The sequence below is a fragment of the Esox lucius genome, chromosome 20 (genome assembly GCF_011004845.1).
Source record: "Esox lucius isolate fEsoLuc1 chromosome 20, fEsoLuc1.pri, whole genome shotgun sequence".
In the NCBI taxonomy this organism is placed as follows: Eukaryota; Metazoa; Chordata; class Actinopteri; order Esociformes; family Esocidae; genus Esox; species Esox lucius.
The window spans coordinates 36,360,115-36,376,699 of NC_047588.1; the positions used below are offsets into that span (position 1 = coordinate 36,360,115).

General features: G+C 45.1%; 1 protein-coding gene across 4 annotated transcripts in view; it reads left to right on the forward strand.

Moving 5' to 3' along the window:
- Positions 1-6,336: 6,336 nt before the first annotated feature.
- Positions 6,337-16,585, forward strand: part of slc4a3 (solute carrier family 4 member 3) — a 44,007-nt gene continuing 33,758 nt past the window's right edge. For 2 of the 4 annotated variants that reach the window (XM_029115752.2, XM_013139185.4), the window contains exons 1-4: positions 6,337-6,423; positions 14,553-14,721; positions 15,194-15,453; positions 15,954-16,159. In XM_029115752.2, the coding sequence (XP_028971585.2) occupies positions 6,370-6,423; positions 14,553-14,721; positions 15,194-15,453; positions 15,954-16,159 (689 nt within the window). In that variant the 5' untranslated portion in view covers positions 6,337-6,369. Of the gene's footprint in view, positions 6,424-14,552; positions 14,722-15,193; positions 15,454-15,953; positions 16,160-16,585 lie in introns of those variants that run through there. The other 2 variants (XM_013139184.4, XM_034288968.1) reach the window with 2 other exon arrangements.

Consider the following 16,585-nt stretch of genomic DNA (forward strand, 5'->3'; position numbering starts at 1 on the left):
AACATTCTATTGCCTGGGAGGCCAGGTGCTGTGGGATGTGGTGTCATAAGGCCAGTAGGTGTCACTCTGGACTAAAGGTCAAATCCCAGTGACCCAGAGGAGTTGAGGGGACATTACATTGTGTGGGGTGTTGTCTTTTAACAGGTGTCCTGACAGTCTGTGATTATTTAAGGTAACATGGCAGTGATTGGAAGAGTTAGGGTGTTAACCCTGTTGTCCAGGCAAAATGGTGACCTCCATACCTCAATATGTTGAATACCTAAGTAAATATAGGTATCACTTTCAAGTGAGGAAGGAATACAAAGGCTAAAGTGGACCAGAAAAGTGTGAAGAATTGGCCATATTTCTCTTCTAAAGTTAAGCTATGCATGTATCTAAGTAGCAAGCTAGCTGCATAGTTATTCTGTCACTACTAGGCTAAGAAATGTATTCTACACTTTATATCATATTATCACATAGTAATTTATACTGTTATGCTTTTGTAACTTCAACCTGAATTTATAAAGCATTTCAGAGTGTCAATACTGATCTTGGACCTGTTTAGTCTTGTAGATGAAATGTAAGATGATTTCATAGACAAGGTGGACCTGGTGATCTTGGTGTAGGTCTCCCACGTGTATAATCCTATTCATTATTATTAAAAAGGGAAAACCTCAAATTTTTTGGGGGGGAATGAACATAAAATATTGCAGCCTACAATATTTTAGTGTCATTGCGTTGGACACCATACCTCCCTCTCCCCATATATGACCTAAAAGACCAATCCTTTATCAGTATTCTCGTGGTCAATACTCGAGTCCAGACAAACGATGAAGCTATACTTTATATCAGATACAGGTTGCCCTAACGGTCTCCGGATAAGAGTGTCTGCTAAATGACTAGAGCGTGAATGTGTAATGTAGATCTTCCCTGTGGATCCCTCAGGCAGAAGGGGTGCAGTTTCATGCATGTTTCATGCCTTACCAGCTGCCTAACACGCTAACGTGGCACAGCAATCATCTCCCCACAACAAGAGCAACTCTCCCAACACCCGACGCTTAATTATCGGAATAATCAGCCGCGCTCCCTATAAAATTAACTGACTGAAAAGCTAACATGAAATCAATGTATGCCTATTAAAGCTTGTTAGTAGATCTAATGATCGTCCCGGCACCAAGAAGCAGTCGGATGTTACGCTACTCAAACCTGGCCTTTCTCTACTACGACCCTTCCTGTCGGCCGCCTGTAGGAAAGCCTACCTGAGTAGACATAATGGAAACACTAAATCCAGATGCTACATCTTGGTTGGCCTCCCATTGTGGTGTCTGTGAGGCCGTTTCCAGGTAGTACATTTCAGTATAGTGAACAAATATCTGGCCCATATGTACGTTTTTACAGCACTACTAGCATGACTATGTGCGTGAACAGAAGAAGAGAAGAGGAGACAAATCGTGTTGTTGTCTTCCTGGTTGTGTTGCAGATCAAGACGCAACCTGACGATTCCAGCTGACAACACCCATCCCCCCCGGTTGTCCCTGTCCTTGTCCATCTGGTCATGCTTCTGACATGGATTATGTTTTGTAGACTCTGGACACAGCCCTCATGCATTTATTCATTATTACAATTTGTGCTCTTAATATGCTTACCTGGTCATCCCTCCGAGCCTGGTTCATCTCTAGGTTTCTTCCTAAATCTCGACCCCTTTTAGGGAGTTTTTCCTGACCACTGTGCATCAACACTATTTTTGCTCCTTGGGGATTCAGGCTGGGTGTTTTGTAAAAGCACTTTGTGACAGCTGACAACAGTCTTGTAAACATTAGTGTCAGGATTCAGCACAGTGCCCCTTTAGCTGGCTGATGACTCTTGATGAGACGGTTGGAGACGGGAAGGAGTACCAATGAATTTGTTTCTTCTAGCCAGCTGACAGTGACTATCTTAAGATCACGCTGTAATATCAGCGATGCCTCGCAAATTGTCCAAACCAACAAAAGACCTTTCTTGGGCAGTGCTTGAGCAGTGGCCACCAGATTGTGCGGTCTTGGAAATCACTGATGTAAACCTTGTTGCCATATGCTGATCATGTGTGTGTGTGGGCATACGTTTATTTCAAGTTTTCCTTCCATCTTCCAAAGCTGCTCCAGAGATGTGTACTATAACGTTCCCTATTTGAGTTGTGGGCATTCCTTACTCCTATGTTTGATATAGAGCATACCGATTTCTCTATAGATGGAGGCCTTCCTCAGATGATAGACAAATATGCATGAGGAACCACACACACACACACACAATAATAATAAATCCCAATTCAGCTCAGACATGGCATAAAGCCAGCCCCCAGAGTGTAGACCATGCTGTTATGCAGCGAGATGCTGTTGTATATTGGCCTTGACATTTGATACTGGCCTGTCCAGAATTCAATGTGGTGGACTGAAGAGAGGTGACTGTCAATGCAGAGGTTAGTTGTGGCCACTCGCTCCCACAGGAAGACATCTTGACAGACCGGGGAAAGAGGCAAAGGTAGGACATGCCCATGTTCATTTCAATTTAAAGCAAGCAATTATAGGAGCACCAGATGTCTCAGAGAAGAGCACTAGAAGGCAGTAAGACAGGCAACACTCAGGCTGGAGTTGTGCCACATCAGAGCTTTTAGCTTTTGAGCTAAAGCTGAAACAGAATTGTCTGCGGGCAGGCTAACATCCAGGGCTAGGATATTAATCATGGTTGGAGTTTTGAACTGCTTACTGCAACACACTGAGCACGCCTTTCAATTACAGTGCCGGCATAACTAAGTCCTCGCTCTAGCTCTAAGCGCGGTGGCCCACTTCACTGGCGCTGGGATCCCTCAACCACTTCCCGAAGATGGGGGCTGAAGCTAATGCTGGTGCTAGTAGATAGCTACACTAAAGACTTGACGCTGTAGGGTTGCACTTTGATCGGTTTATATGTATTGTGGACATATTAAACAGTTGATACCGGTTCCCGGATCTTTCAGAGCTGCACCGGAGGGCATGTTGTTTCTGAACAGGACCCTCGATTTGCCGGGTGGGCCGGGGTGGCAGAAGCTGACCACACTTTTTTAATCCCATCGGGGATTGTTTACATACTGTCCCTCCTGTCAACAGGGGCTGTAAACCATGACAGTTGCTTAACGACACAATAGTGGCTCTTAGCCTTTCGTAAACTGCCACCTTGCTTCCCCTGTGGATCTGAAGGTGTCGGGTAATTAAGCAATACGGCAACACAGGAGTGTGTTGTATGGCCAATATACCACGGATAAGGGCCGTTCTACCGCAACGCAACGCAGAGTTTGCGCAGTGCTCAGACACAGGCCTCTTATCCATGACATAGGCCTTTATAAACCCGGCGCTTGTCATAACACTTAGTCCCCTCTCCCACTGCCCCGGCTGGGGTAATTATGGATTTACTATCCATGCCATGTTTACATGGCTGAGAGGCACCTGTCGCTTTCCCCCGAGCAGATATCAATAAGTCGCGGCTATTTTGGCAATGTCAGGATTATTGAGTGATCCCATGTGCCCTGGGTAATCTTCATTGCGTTGAAAGCAGTTTTCCACTGCTGCTTTGGTTGATTGTAGGATATGAACAAACACACATTTAACATGCAAGGTATTAATATGCTAGCTCGATGGGTGAGCTTCTTTTGGCATAGCACAAGATAATTCCTTGGAAACCTGCTAATACTTGTGAAGCCAGTCTGCTTAGGGATTATGATTTGTTTGCATCGATATACTTGCATCTAGAATGGCAGATGTAGTATTTTCTTGGCCAATGTCCATCAAACATGTCCCTTCAGGTGACTTGCTCCAGTTACACGTTTGGCCAGTTAAATGAAATCAAAGTAAACATTTCCCCTCTGGTGTTTTTGTTCTAACCATTATTCTTATCGATTTATACACTACCAGTCGAAAGTTTGGACATGCTTACCCTTTCAAGTTTCAATTGTGTCCATACTTTTGACTGGTACTGTATAATATGATAACAACATGCTCCAATCACAAAGCTTTATTGGTGCAAGAGTTGTTCATTGTTTAATAGGTCAAACAGTTGGAGACTGATTTTATCAGTGCAGTTTGTAATTTCACACTGTGCCCTGCTTGTTTCGGTAGATTTCTGCCAGATTTCTTGCCAATGTATTATTTGTGATTAGACTGTCTAATTAATCGTAGTTAGGAACATAATTACACAATGCAGTAGTTGAATTTACACGGCACTAGATCCTGTAACCACCTCCTGGTGACAATACATTTCAGGGGAACCAAAGAACACAGTGAAATATAAGGGTCACACAAGCCTTGGGTCACTATTTACCGACAGGTGATAAGAGGAGTGTTGTTTGGTACAAAACGAAATGGCCTCGCCTAAAGTTGCCCTGAAAGACAACAAACGAGGACACACATGGACTGATGTTGTATGTTCATTTTTGTGTTTTGGCATACAGGAGAGTGGACATACAGACGGTGTTAGTGAAAAGACAGCGAGACTGTCTGGTCAGTCCTAAGGCATTAGGCCCAGGGGAAAGACAGAGACGGACAGCGGGTGTTGGGCTTGCCTTCGGGGATGGCAGGGTGCCACTGGAAATAATCAAGACTGGTGTAGTGGAGAGGGATTGAGATAATCAAGAGCAGATGCTTTATACTGGCTGCTGTTCTAAAAGCGGGCCTGACCTATTCCTGCAGCCTGTATATGCGTGGTGTGTGTGTGTGTTTGGTTATTTTGTGTCAGGCAGCAGCCCTCTGCAATCTCGTCCGCCTGCTATTATCTGCTTGCTGAAGACATTTGCCCTTGGCTCGCTCTGGCAGCTTGGGCTTCTATTTGACAGGGCTTCTCTGACCCTGCTGGTCAATTCCTGGTTCATGTTTGACGGGCACCAAACTGAGGAAAATATTAATTTGGTGGTTGTGAACCCAGTTCAGGCAATGTCCATATTATCAGGGCACCGATCAGAGCACTTTCCTCAGGGCGACACTCTCCTCTGTCTCTGTTCAGGTTTGAATACGCTTTGTAATGCGCTAGCATTTGTAAATATGGGGTCCACTACAGTAACTAATTGGATCAACAGTTTTGTACTGCCTTTGACCCGGCCAGCACCACCTCTCAGTTTCCTCGTACGTGCCCTCGTACGTGCCCTCGTACGTGCCCTCGCTCGAAACTCAACATTATCACACTGGTAGCTTTCATTCCTCGTACGTGCCCTCGCTCGAAACTCAACATTATCACACTGGGTGCTTTCATTCCTCGTACGTGCCCTCGCTCGAAACTCAACATTATCACACTGGTAGCTTTCATTCCTCGTACGTGCCCTCGCTCGTAACTCAACATTATCACACTGGTAGCTTTCATTCCTCGTACGTGCCCTCGCTCGAAACTCAACATTATCACACTGGTAGCTTTCATTCCTCGTACGTGCCCTCGCTCGAAACTCAACATTATCACACTGGTAACTTTCATTCTATTTTCATTTCAAATCCTCTTAAGTGTTTTGCAGTTTACCAGTTTAATTGAGGTCTACTCTGTTTATTCTGTGAAATTGAATAGCAGAGTGAAATCATTATACATTTAGTTTTTCAGGAACACTGAACACTGAGATCAATCGTGGGCCAACTCCTCAGGATTAAGGTTACAAATTGAACTGTAGTGCCTTTGTGTGTGCTCCTTCTGGTGTGCTCCTTGTGGTTATGGTTAGCATTTCCATAGTGAATAACCTCTTGTGTGCCCACAAGGATAAAAAATTAAGAAAATGTGTGTGTTTGTTCTCGTCAGTGTTCCCATCACCAGGCAGAACAAATGTCTCTTTAACCCCCTAAAGTCCCCAGTAGATCCCCATTGCATAACCCATTGAACCATTTCTCTCGTCCAGTCCAACACGATGCGTTTGCATACTTTTTAATCTTCCTCTCTGAAAGAAAATAATAGCGAAAGAGCGGTGATATTGCCCCAGCGAGTGTGCGATCTTCTGAACAGTATGTATGCGGACAATATATATGCAAAGTGAAATGAAACATGACTAGAAACATAATTTGCGGGACCCGCCAAAAGGTCCCCTGTCAAAACAAACCCACCTCAAAGCACCGCATTTCATAATCCCCAAATGGTGACCAGGCAAATGCTTTCAAGTGGAAGTATAATTGACCTTAACCCCCCCTGCTGTTCTTTCGGCTGTCTACCTGCAGGTTATGCCATCCCACAGGCTCCCTGGAACACCCACTGTGAAGGAGAAGGGCTGATTCCAGCTCCCAAAGTCCTAGCTACTCTGATATCAACCCCCCCCCCCACCCCTCCACCCCCCGTCCCTCCCCATCACACCCAGTTACCCCCCCCCCCCCCCCCCACCCCTCGTTCCCGACCCCCACCCTCCCGGTCCTCGGCCCCATGGCTGCAGAAGGACAAGCCCATGAGAAGGATGTGTTGATCAGCGTGCGTCAGGTGAGATTGGATTTACCTTGTTGCCTAAGGCGTAAAAGCAGAGGTTTAAGCAGCAGAGGCTCTCCTCTGGGCCGTACGCTGTTCCCAAGCCAGCACGGCCGATTCAGTACGTCGTCTAATTATCATTCCGTTGATTAACCGAAACAGATTAGCTGGTTCCGGGCTACTACAAAATTGTGAAATGTCTGGCCTGTCTCCGAGGAGAGAGTCAAGTGCCGCTGATGTAGAAAGCGCTAAAGCCTGAGGAATACTACAGTCACATGGAGCCGACAAGGTCCTCTTTAAGGATTACATTGTTATTAGTTATCCATTACACATACTGTGCAGGCTCTTATTCATTAGTCATTGGTTTTGCCTTTTGGATTGAAGTCCACCCTCCCAGTGGAATTCATACCTAGATCAGGGCTTTGAACCACATTGGGAAAAAGCCAACGGACTGTATTCAGCTTGTGCAATGACCCGAATGTCTCTGATTAGCCTGGTTTGCTACGAGTCTCCCAAGCAACCGCTGAGGAAAGGCAGTTTCACAGTATGACATCAAGATAGGTGAGGTGGACCTTTATTACATTTGTGACAAATTCTCACATTGTTTGTTTTGGTTATACAAACCTAACATGTCATTGACTGAACTTGGATTTTTCTTTGAATTAAATGATACTTTTGTGGTCACTGATCATCTTTGACTGATCATGAATAGAATGGAGTACGTCTCCCAGCACTGTCCTACATAAATGTAGATCACCATGACTGTGCATAATCCTGTCTTCTGGTATTTGTCTCTGTCATTTTCTCACATACAGTACCAGTCAAATGTTTAGAAGCATCTTCTCATTCTAGGGTATTTCATTATTTTTATTATTCTCCACATTGTAAAATAATTGTGACAATATCAAAACTATGAAATAACATATGGAATCATGTAGTAACCAAAAAAGGTTTTAAACAAATTTGGCACTCTTTATTTTAGATTAGACACCCTTTTGCCTTGATGACAGCTTTTCACATGTGGCATTCTCTCAGCATTTCTTTTAAATTTAATGTACATTATTTACACAGAGTATTGAACCCCTCGGCACCACTTTATGGAATTCATTAAATTCAGATTTAAAGCCTGGGTTCTGTTACCTTGGTAATTCCTAAAACCACATACAGACGTCTGTGTTAAACCCTAACAAGGGCAACTTATTCTGCATGATTGAATGATCAACAGTATCAAAAGAAATAGGGCAGCACAATTCATTTTGGCATCCAAAGCATTGACAGTATAATTTACAGCTAAAGCGGTTGCAGTAATATAACTTTTCCTTGGTCTGAGCCCAGACTGAATAAAATTCATTCACATGGAATTCCCGAATCTCAGCCAGACAGGGAGCTCTGGCCATGACATGGGACGGTCAAGATCAGCCCTTTCCTCACCCCTATGATGGGGCATACTACTAGGTTGGAAAAAGGTATATGACAGGTGATAACATTCCCATCCTGTTCATGAGGGTTTTAAATAATGAATTGAATACGACTTCAGTACACAGTGTGGGCTCGAAAATAAACGGCTTGTTTGAAATGAAAGCCCCACCGCCAACGTTAAGGCGACCAATCACATACACTGCCTTGGTGGCAGTTCTGTCTTCAGGAAAAGATTAATAATGAGAAACGCCATCATTCTGGACCATCTTGAAAGATTCCCTGGAGAATGTTGTGCCAAAACCCCTTAAGAAACCTACAAATTCTGACTGTCTGCATATCTGGACCATTTCCAAATACCTTTGGACCTCACTGTAGGTGTGCTGGTGCTATGAAAGGTTTCTATGGGATACGTCCTGAAGGCCGGTGGTGAATGGACTGCATAGGGTGAGCTACCAAGGATGTCCTTTAGTCTGCAGACCCCACTTTCATTCCAGATGAAAGGAAAGCACAAATAATAACCTGTTCATTATTGATCTGATGTCAGGGTAATTTTATTTGAATGTAAACTAGATAATGAAGCTTGAGGCATAATGAGGAAAAACATCTATAGTAGAATACAGGTTAGGAAGTCAACTCTCAAGATATTTGTAAATGAATCTATTGCGACTGCTGCAAAATGTCAAAGTGAATACAAAATGTCTGATAACTGGTTTTTCCTGAGTAGAGTGGGGATTAGCATTTGAAAAAAAGCCTGTGTCCTACTGCCCACAGAGAGAGAGGGATTACTGCTTAAAAAGATAGAGCTTCTTAGAAAAATAGCAGGTGTGGAAGCAAGAGAGAGGTAACTGAGAGAAAACCAGCCTGTCAGGAAGAGGATCAGAGCTACTAGTCAGGGGAATTCAAAACAAAAAGCAAAGTAGAACAAGAGGCAGATGGAGAAAGGGATGAAGAGATGTATATAAAAATAGGTAGAAAGAATTGAAGAGAGAGCGAGAGTGAGATAGAGACTATATAGACCCATTTAGCAGAGAGTATGCTACCAACCTGTCTCACCAACTTTTTTTTTTTTTATAATTATCAGCAACAGCTCTTGCTTGGCAGATAGTACCATGCTAGTTGCCAGGTAGAGAAGTGGATCTGAGGGTGTATGTTAACCAGAGGAAGCCCTATTAAGATGTCTGACAAAGAGCATGGTAGCAAAAGTGTACATCTATAGCATTTTACTACTAGCTTTTCCATCTGCGTTGATATTGAATGTCCACTTAGTGAAACAATTAAGTCCGGAAATAATTGGACACTGACACAAATTTTGTTACTTTGGCAGTTTACCAAAATATATTCAAGTTACAGTAAAATAATGATTATGGGCTTAAAGTGCAGTCTCTCACCTTTAATTTAAGGGTATTCACATCCAAATTAGAGGAAGGGTTTGGATCAGGTTTGGTACATTCTGAGAAAAAAAGAACGCACTGGTGAGCTCTGCAACACAAAAAAGCCTAGATGTCCATGGAAGACAACAGTGGTGGATGATCATAGGATCCTTTCCATGGTAAAGAAAAACCCCTTCACAACATCCAGCAAAGTGAAGATTACTCTCCAGGAGGTAGGTATATCATTTTCCAAGTCTACCATAAAGAGAAGACATCACGAGAGCAAATACAGAGTGTTCACCACAAGGTGCAAACCATTCATAAGCCTCAAGAAAGAAAGGCCAGATTAGACTTAGTCAAAAGACATCTAAAAAAGCCAGCCCAGTTCTGGAACAGCATTCTTTGGATGGATTAAATTAAGATCAACCTTTACCAGAATGATGGGAAGAAAAAAGTATGGAGAAGGCTTGGAACGGCTCATGATCCGAAGCATACCACATCATCTGTAAAACAAGGTGGAGGCAGTGTGATGGCATGGGCATGCATGGCTTCCAATGTCACTGGGTCACTAGTGTTTATTGATGAATTGACAGAAGACAGAAGCAGCCGGATGAATTCTGAAGTGTATAGGGATATATTGTCTGCTCAGATTCAGCCAAATTCAGCACAGCTGATTGGACGGCGCTTCACAGTACAGATGATGCAAAACCCAGGAGTTTTTTTAAAGCAAAGAAGTGGAATATTCTGCAATGGACAATTCAATCACCTGATCTCAACCCTATTGAGCATGCATATCACTTTCTGAAGAAAAAACATAAGGCAGAAAGAGCCACGAACAAACAACTACTGAAGGCAGCTGCAGTAAAGCCCTGGCAAAGCATCACAAAGGAGGAAACCCAGCGTTTGGTGAAGTCCATGCGTTACAGACTTCAAGCAGTCATTGCCTGCAAAGGATTCTCGACAGAGTTTTAAAACTGAACATTTTATTTATGATTGTGTTAATTTGTCCAATTACATTTCAGCCCCTGAAATAAGGGGACTGTGTGTGAAAATGGTTGCAATTCCTAAACGTTTTATACAATATTTCTGTTCAAGGCCTTGAATGAAAGCTGAAAGTCTGCAATTCAATTGCATCTCGGTTGTTTCATTTCAAATTCATTGTGGTGGCAAACAGAGCCTAAATTATGAACATTGTGTCAGTGTCAAAATATGTCCGACCCAAACTGTATTTATCGTTGTTTTTATTTTTATTTAATTGTTTTTTTTATACACATTGGTTTGTTATTCAGAACGACTATATTAAGCAGTGTTCCTTTAACTAGCAAATGCAATGCATTGTCGATCAGGGCTAGGATATTGTACCTGCAATACCATCTACTCTCTAGTATGAAATACCGTCCTCAAACACATCTCACCCTTCTTGTTGCAGCATTCTGTCTCGTCTCTGTTGAAGATATCCATTCTAATTTAATGAGCTTAGCGAAGTCAGGAGTCATGATTGGTTATGGGGATAATAATGAATAGAGTCTCTCTGGCTGGGTCTGGTGTTTGGCTGCGTAAGGGCTCTCTGCATTCTCCCACAATGAGCTCCAGTAAGTGGCTGCGATGAGTCATTGTGGACAGCGGCAGAAATACTGTGATACGCTCAGTGCTGCGACTGCAGCTGTTGAGAGGATCAGTTTTCTGGTTGGAGCCGTCCACGTTCGCACACTCTCACTATCACATTCTCTTTCTCTCATGTCCACACACACACACACACAGTCAGCATCTCAAGCTAAAGCGGATGTTAAGACAATCTGATGCACTCTGGTGTAGCCGAGGTGGGTGGGGGACAGCTACGAGGGGCCGGGGTGGGTGGGGGACAGCTACTAGGGGCGGGGTTGGGGGACAGCTACGAGGGGCCGGGGTGGGTGGGGGACAGCTACTAGGGGCGGGGTTGGGGGACAGCTACTAGGGGCGGGGTTGGGGGACAGCTACTAGGGGCGGGGTTGGGGGACAGCTACTAGGGGCCGTGGTGGGTGGGGGACAGCTACTAGGGGCGGGGTTGGGGGACAGCTATGAGGGGCCGTGGTGGGTGGGGGACAGCTACTAGGGGCCGTGGTGGGTGGGGGACAGCTACTAGGGGCCGTGGTGGGTGGGGGACAGCTACTAGGGGCGGGGTTGGGGGACAGCTACGAGGGGCCGGGGTGGGTGGGGGACAGCCATACGGGGCCTGGGTGGGGTGGGGGTTAACGTAAACCACATGCAGGCAAGCCCCTTACACCAGCGGCCAGCTGAGATCGTGTTGCCATGGTGATGTCATCCCAGCAGCCGGCAGACAGCTGCAGACCTATCTCAGCAGCAGTAACAAGTGGAGATCTGGGGGTGCATTGTGTGTGTGTGTGTGTGTGTGTGTGAATGTATGGGTGGGTAAGGTAGAAATGTCCTTTGTGGAGGTGAGACATTTTTCACTATTGTAGACTGAAGCTTATTTTAAGGGGGTGGTTCAAACTGTTCTCTGGGCAGAAGAGGTTCACATACCTGTGAATCTGTGAGTTCTTGGAAACCTGTGTGGTGTAGGTTAGTGAGACAGGTTGGTGAGACAGGTTGGTGAGACAGGTTGGGGAGGCAGGTTGGGGAGACAGGTTGGAGTGACAGGTTGGGGAGACAGGTTGAGGAGACAGGTTGATGGAGACAGGTTGGAGTGACAGGTTGGAGTGACAGGTTGGGGAGACAGGTTGATGAGACAGGTTGGGGAGACAGGTTGGGGTGACAGGTTGGAGTGACAGGTTGGGGAGACAGGTTGATAAGACTGGTTGGGGTGACAGGTTGATGAGACAGGTTGGGGAGACAGGTTGATGAGACAGGTTGGGGAGACAGGTTGGGGAGACAGGTTGGGGTGACAGGTTGGAGTGACAGGTTGGGGAGACAGGTTGATGAGACAGGTTGGGGAGACAGGTTGGGGAGACAGGTTGGGGTGACAGGTTGGAGTGACAGGTTGGGGAGACAGGTTGATAAGACAGGTTGGGGTGACAGGTTGGGGTGACATGTTGATGAGACAGGTTGGTGAGACAGGTTGGGGTGACATGTTGATGAGACAGGTTGGTGTGACGGGTTAGGTCGGTGACCACCAATTCTGAACATGTTTTAAAGGTTCAGGACCACTTACAGGCCTCCACCTGGTGGGGGATGGAGAGGACTGATAATGCCCTAAACAAACCTCCTACCAGAACAAGCCTGGTGTCTCTGACGTCTCTGAAATCTATCTGCAGTTTAGTCAGAGCCCTGATGTACATGGAGGGCAAACACATCTGTGAGCCCTTCCTGAATTCCCAGCGACGCTGCTTGTTGTTTGTCATGCCAGTGTCACAAATGGAAATACAGGCTGTAACCTTCTAACTGCCCTCATTCAAGCTCACACGTGGCAACTGATCAATTACCACTGACACAATGGACTGATAACCTGCGTGGGCCAAACAAACAAACACTATACAATGCGATGCTTAGACAGGCCTTGTTTCTGGCTTTTGCTTGATTACACAATTCAGGGCCAAATTTGGTATAAAACAGGTTGGCAGAAGTGACAGCAGAGTAAGTGTATGTAGACAACTGCATGTTGTCACAACGTGACAAAAGTTGCGTGAACATGTTTCAGATGAATCAGGGATGAAAACCATTCTGTTGTGCCAGCTGTATTAGCAGAGTCTTGGCAATGTGCCAGCTGCTTGGGTCCAATAGAGAGCTGATTTACATACAAACATATATGTATATATAAAGTATATATATATAGATATATGCTATTTAATTATTTATTTGTATTTGTAGTAGATGTACCAGGCTATTATTGTAAACAAGAACTTGCTCTTAATAGTGAAGAAACTAAATTAGCGGGCCTGATTAAATAAAAAGGAAAAATAATATAGGCCTGCAATCTAAAAGCCACATACTGCCACCAGTGTTGCCCAGACATTAAGCCATATTCCTGCTATAAAACACCAGTAGTGGATGTGCGGGTTTGTGTCCGATCGACAAGTCGGTCGTGTCTAGAATTGTTCAGTTCCTTGTAAGAACACCAACACATCGCAGCATAGGCAGCAAACTGTATTACATTGTACTGGTGTAGAACACAAAATGGCTGATGGTTTGCAGGGTTCCCTCCTTGCCTTACCCTTGAAGGTGAAATTGTCCCTGGCAGCATTCTGTAATGGTCAGCACAGTCCATTACAGAGGTTTCTCTGCCGCCACAGGCACACACACAAACAATCCACTTCAGTAGTCCACTCCAATTACAGCTTTTTTTAGGCTCTGTAACTCTCTACTGGTTTGTTGTCATGCTTCATAATCTGTGTCTCAGGTTATGTCTCTCTCTCTCTCTCTCGCTCTTTCACTCTGTGTCCATCTGTCAATCAGTTAGTCTGGTATCTTGTTTAAGTAGTGAAACAACAGACCCCTCCTTCCGCCTCCCAGCAGCACCTTCTAAATATTTGAATGATTCTCTTACTACAACATTCCACTGGCCACAGCATTCCATTTAGCGTGATAAAATATTCATGGTATTCAGGATTTCTTTTGAAGCAGTAAAGTCACTGCTTCAAAGACGTAATGCGTAGACTCGTAGGAAACGTGGAGGTGGTAGTGGGACCAACAACAGAACCCGACTTCGCTCGACGTCAAAGCCCAGGCGGAAAGCCTTCGGAGGCCAGAGCAAGCTTTAGGGTGTGGCCACCTGTGGTCCCGAAAGCCCCCCCCCCCCGTGTGGCCAGCTGTCGTTCACAAAATCACTTCAGAGTCCCAGCGCCGGTTCACGGGGGGACAAACGACTGAGGGCGTGTCAGTGATGAGCGCTGGGGTGTTTGATGTCCACGGCTGACGTCGCTCAGTGCTACGCTGCCTCTGCCCTTTTGTTTCCCCCCGGACAGTTACCGAGACTGCCTCTGGAGCATTAGGGTAGTCTCATCCCGTCTCCAAGCACTCTGCGCTGCATCGACCCGCCTAACGACCCGTTCCCTGGTGTGTACATTTGCACTAACTAGCGGATACTGATATGGTCTTGACTGAACGTTTGGTTCGTTCCTTTCCCCCTCCGGCATCGTGGGTTGTGCATGTTTTCTGACCTTTCCCTCTCTTCACACTTACCCCACGCATATGCACACGCCCACATGCGCGCGCGCTTTGTGACAACTCACTGACACATTGAACGTTAGTTGGTTTTAGTCAAAATGTAGTGTAATGTAATGCCTCTGAGTAATTTGCGTTGGTGTAGGAGCTTTGTACTGTGGATGAACTGCTTCTTGGCTGTCCAAGTGTCCAAATCGGTGAAGTTGATGGCATATCCTCTCTTTCTCTATCTCTCTCTCTCTCTTTGTGTACATAAAGGAGGATGGGGAGGAAGACGAGGACGATGAGGGTTCTACAGAAGAGCAGGACGAGGAAGAGGACTGGGAGAGGGCGTTATCGGTGGAGAGGTTTGGTGACATCATCGCTGACTCTGCGTATACCAGTGGAGAAAATATGGGGCGCAATTACAACGAGAAAGATTTTGAGTGTAAGCCTCAGGTTTTTGCCAACGTAAATATATCTATGGTTAAGATAATATTGTAGCACTTAACTTAAACCTGCCAGTTTACTGATTAGTTGTTATATCATCGCTATCTAATAAAATTAGAACTAAAATATTTCCACATGGTCACAGTATTGGAAGAAACTATGGTCAATGTAGTCAGATTATTTTCTTAGAACATTTTCTACCAATTTACTGAACTCAATGTGAGTTAACAGGGCCATTTTTTTAGATTCCTTGAAAAGTTTATGTTTAGTTTTCATCAAACAGTGACAATATTAGCCTTTGTGATCAAAGGTGTCTGTTCCTTCCCCACTCCAAACAAGAAACATATCACTATGAGAGAGGTATGACTTTATACAAGGGGTTTTACATGTTATTGACAATGCGTGATTTTGGCAGGTTTTTCCATTCTTTTTTTTAAATTCAGTTCATTCCAATTCCGTCTCTTTCTTAGATCATCGGCATACCTTCCTCCACACCCACCACCCTCTGTCCACACACCTGCCCCCGCCCCAACGCCTACGCAAACGGGTGCTCAGCATGGACCGCCACCACAGGCGGAAGAAAAAGCGCAAGAAAAAAAAGACCTCCATGCCTCCCTCAGAGTTCACTCCCACCATCCATGAGGTAGATGAGGAGGAGGAGGCGGAGTCTGAGGCAGAGGGCCGGGACTTGGTGGCCACACCGACTGAACGACCTGACAACCAACCGCAGGTAACATGACATGGCGATGCGATCGCGTCTGACGGCCAATCAGAAATTCCCGCCATTGTTACACGTACTGTCTAAGTGGCTTACACGTTATTTTGTCACTGCAGATGAAGTGTAATGACAAAATAGTTTGCTACAGCATTCGGTATATGTACATTCAGAGGCACTCACAACAACAATGTATGTGTCACTGCCTAGGAAATTCTAGTCTCCTGTGTAATATGAGATTTTTGATCAGCAGTAGCTGACACAGGAAAGTTTAAGATCTGCCAAATAGTAGTCTAACAGGTGCCCTGGAGATAGTAAGCAAGAGAGAGGGTGAGAAAGAGAGAGTTAGGAGTCCTGTGTTTGACACCTTGTTGACTAAAGCCTGACTGGGACAGAACAGCTCCTGACATGGTGCGAGACCACGTCAACCGGCCTTTGGATTGAACCTTCACATTGAGTCATTAGTGTTTCCCTGTACTTGGTGGACCAACGTGAACAACTCCCTGTCCTCTCAGTTCAGCCTGAGGAGTGGGCAGGATTTGGAGCCGGTTCTGCCCTTCACCTCCTATCACATGGAGAGCGAACTACAAAATCCCCCACAGGAAAGGGCCACGCTGACCACAGGCGAGGAGGTGGAGGAGGGGGAGCAGCGGAAGCCACGACAGGATTGCCCGGAGCAAACGGAAGAGGAAGAGGACGGTGATGAAGAATCCAACAATAGGTGAGTCCAGACATAGACTTCTTGGGGAGTGTTACGGAATTTACATTAGAATCGGTGCTTATGACGTGATCTATCAAAGTATCCTACGACCGTGTTCCACACACTGGTATCAACACTGATAAATACCACTGGTTCTCAGCCTCAGTGCTTGTGCACAACCTTGGCTGTTTACATTCTCACATGCCTCAAATGAACCATTGATGGTCAAAATCATCCCTTTTAGTCCATGGGAAATGTAATGCAACGCTGTAGCATTAATTATGTTTTATAAAAACCCAATAAAAATGATTGTGGTGTAGGTGCTATAGTGTCACATGTTGAATGCATACCAAACTTATTTATATTTCGCGCTCTGCCGTTGTTAACTTGACCAGGTAAAATTTAAAAGAAATCACTAAAGACAGGCTGTTCTTCAAATTGTATATT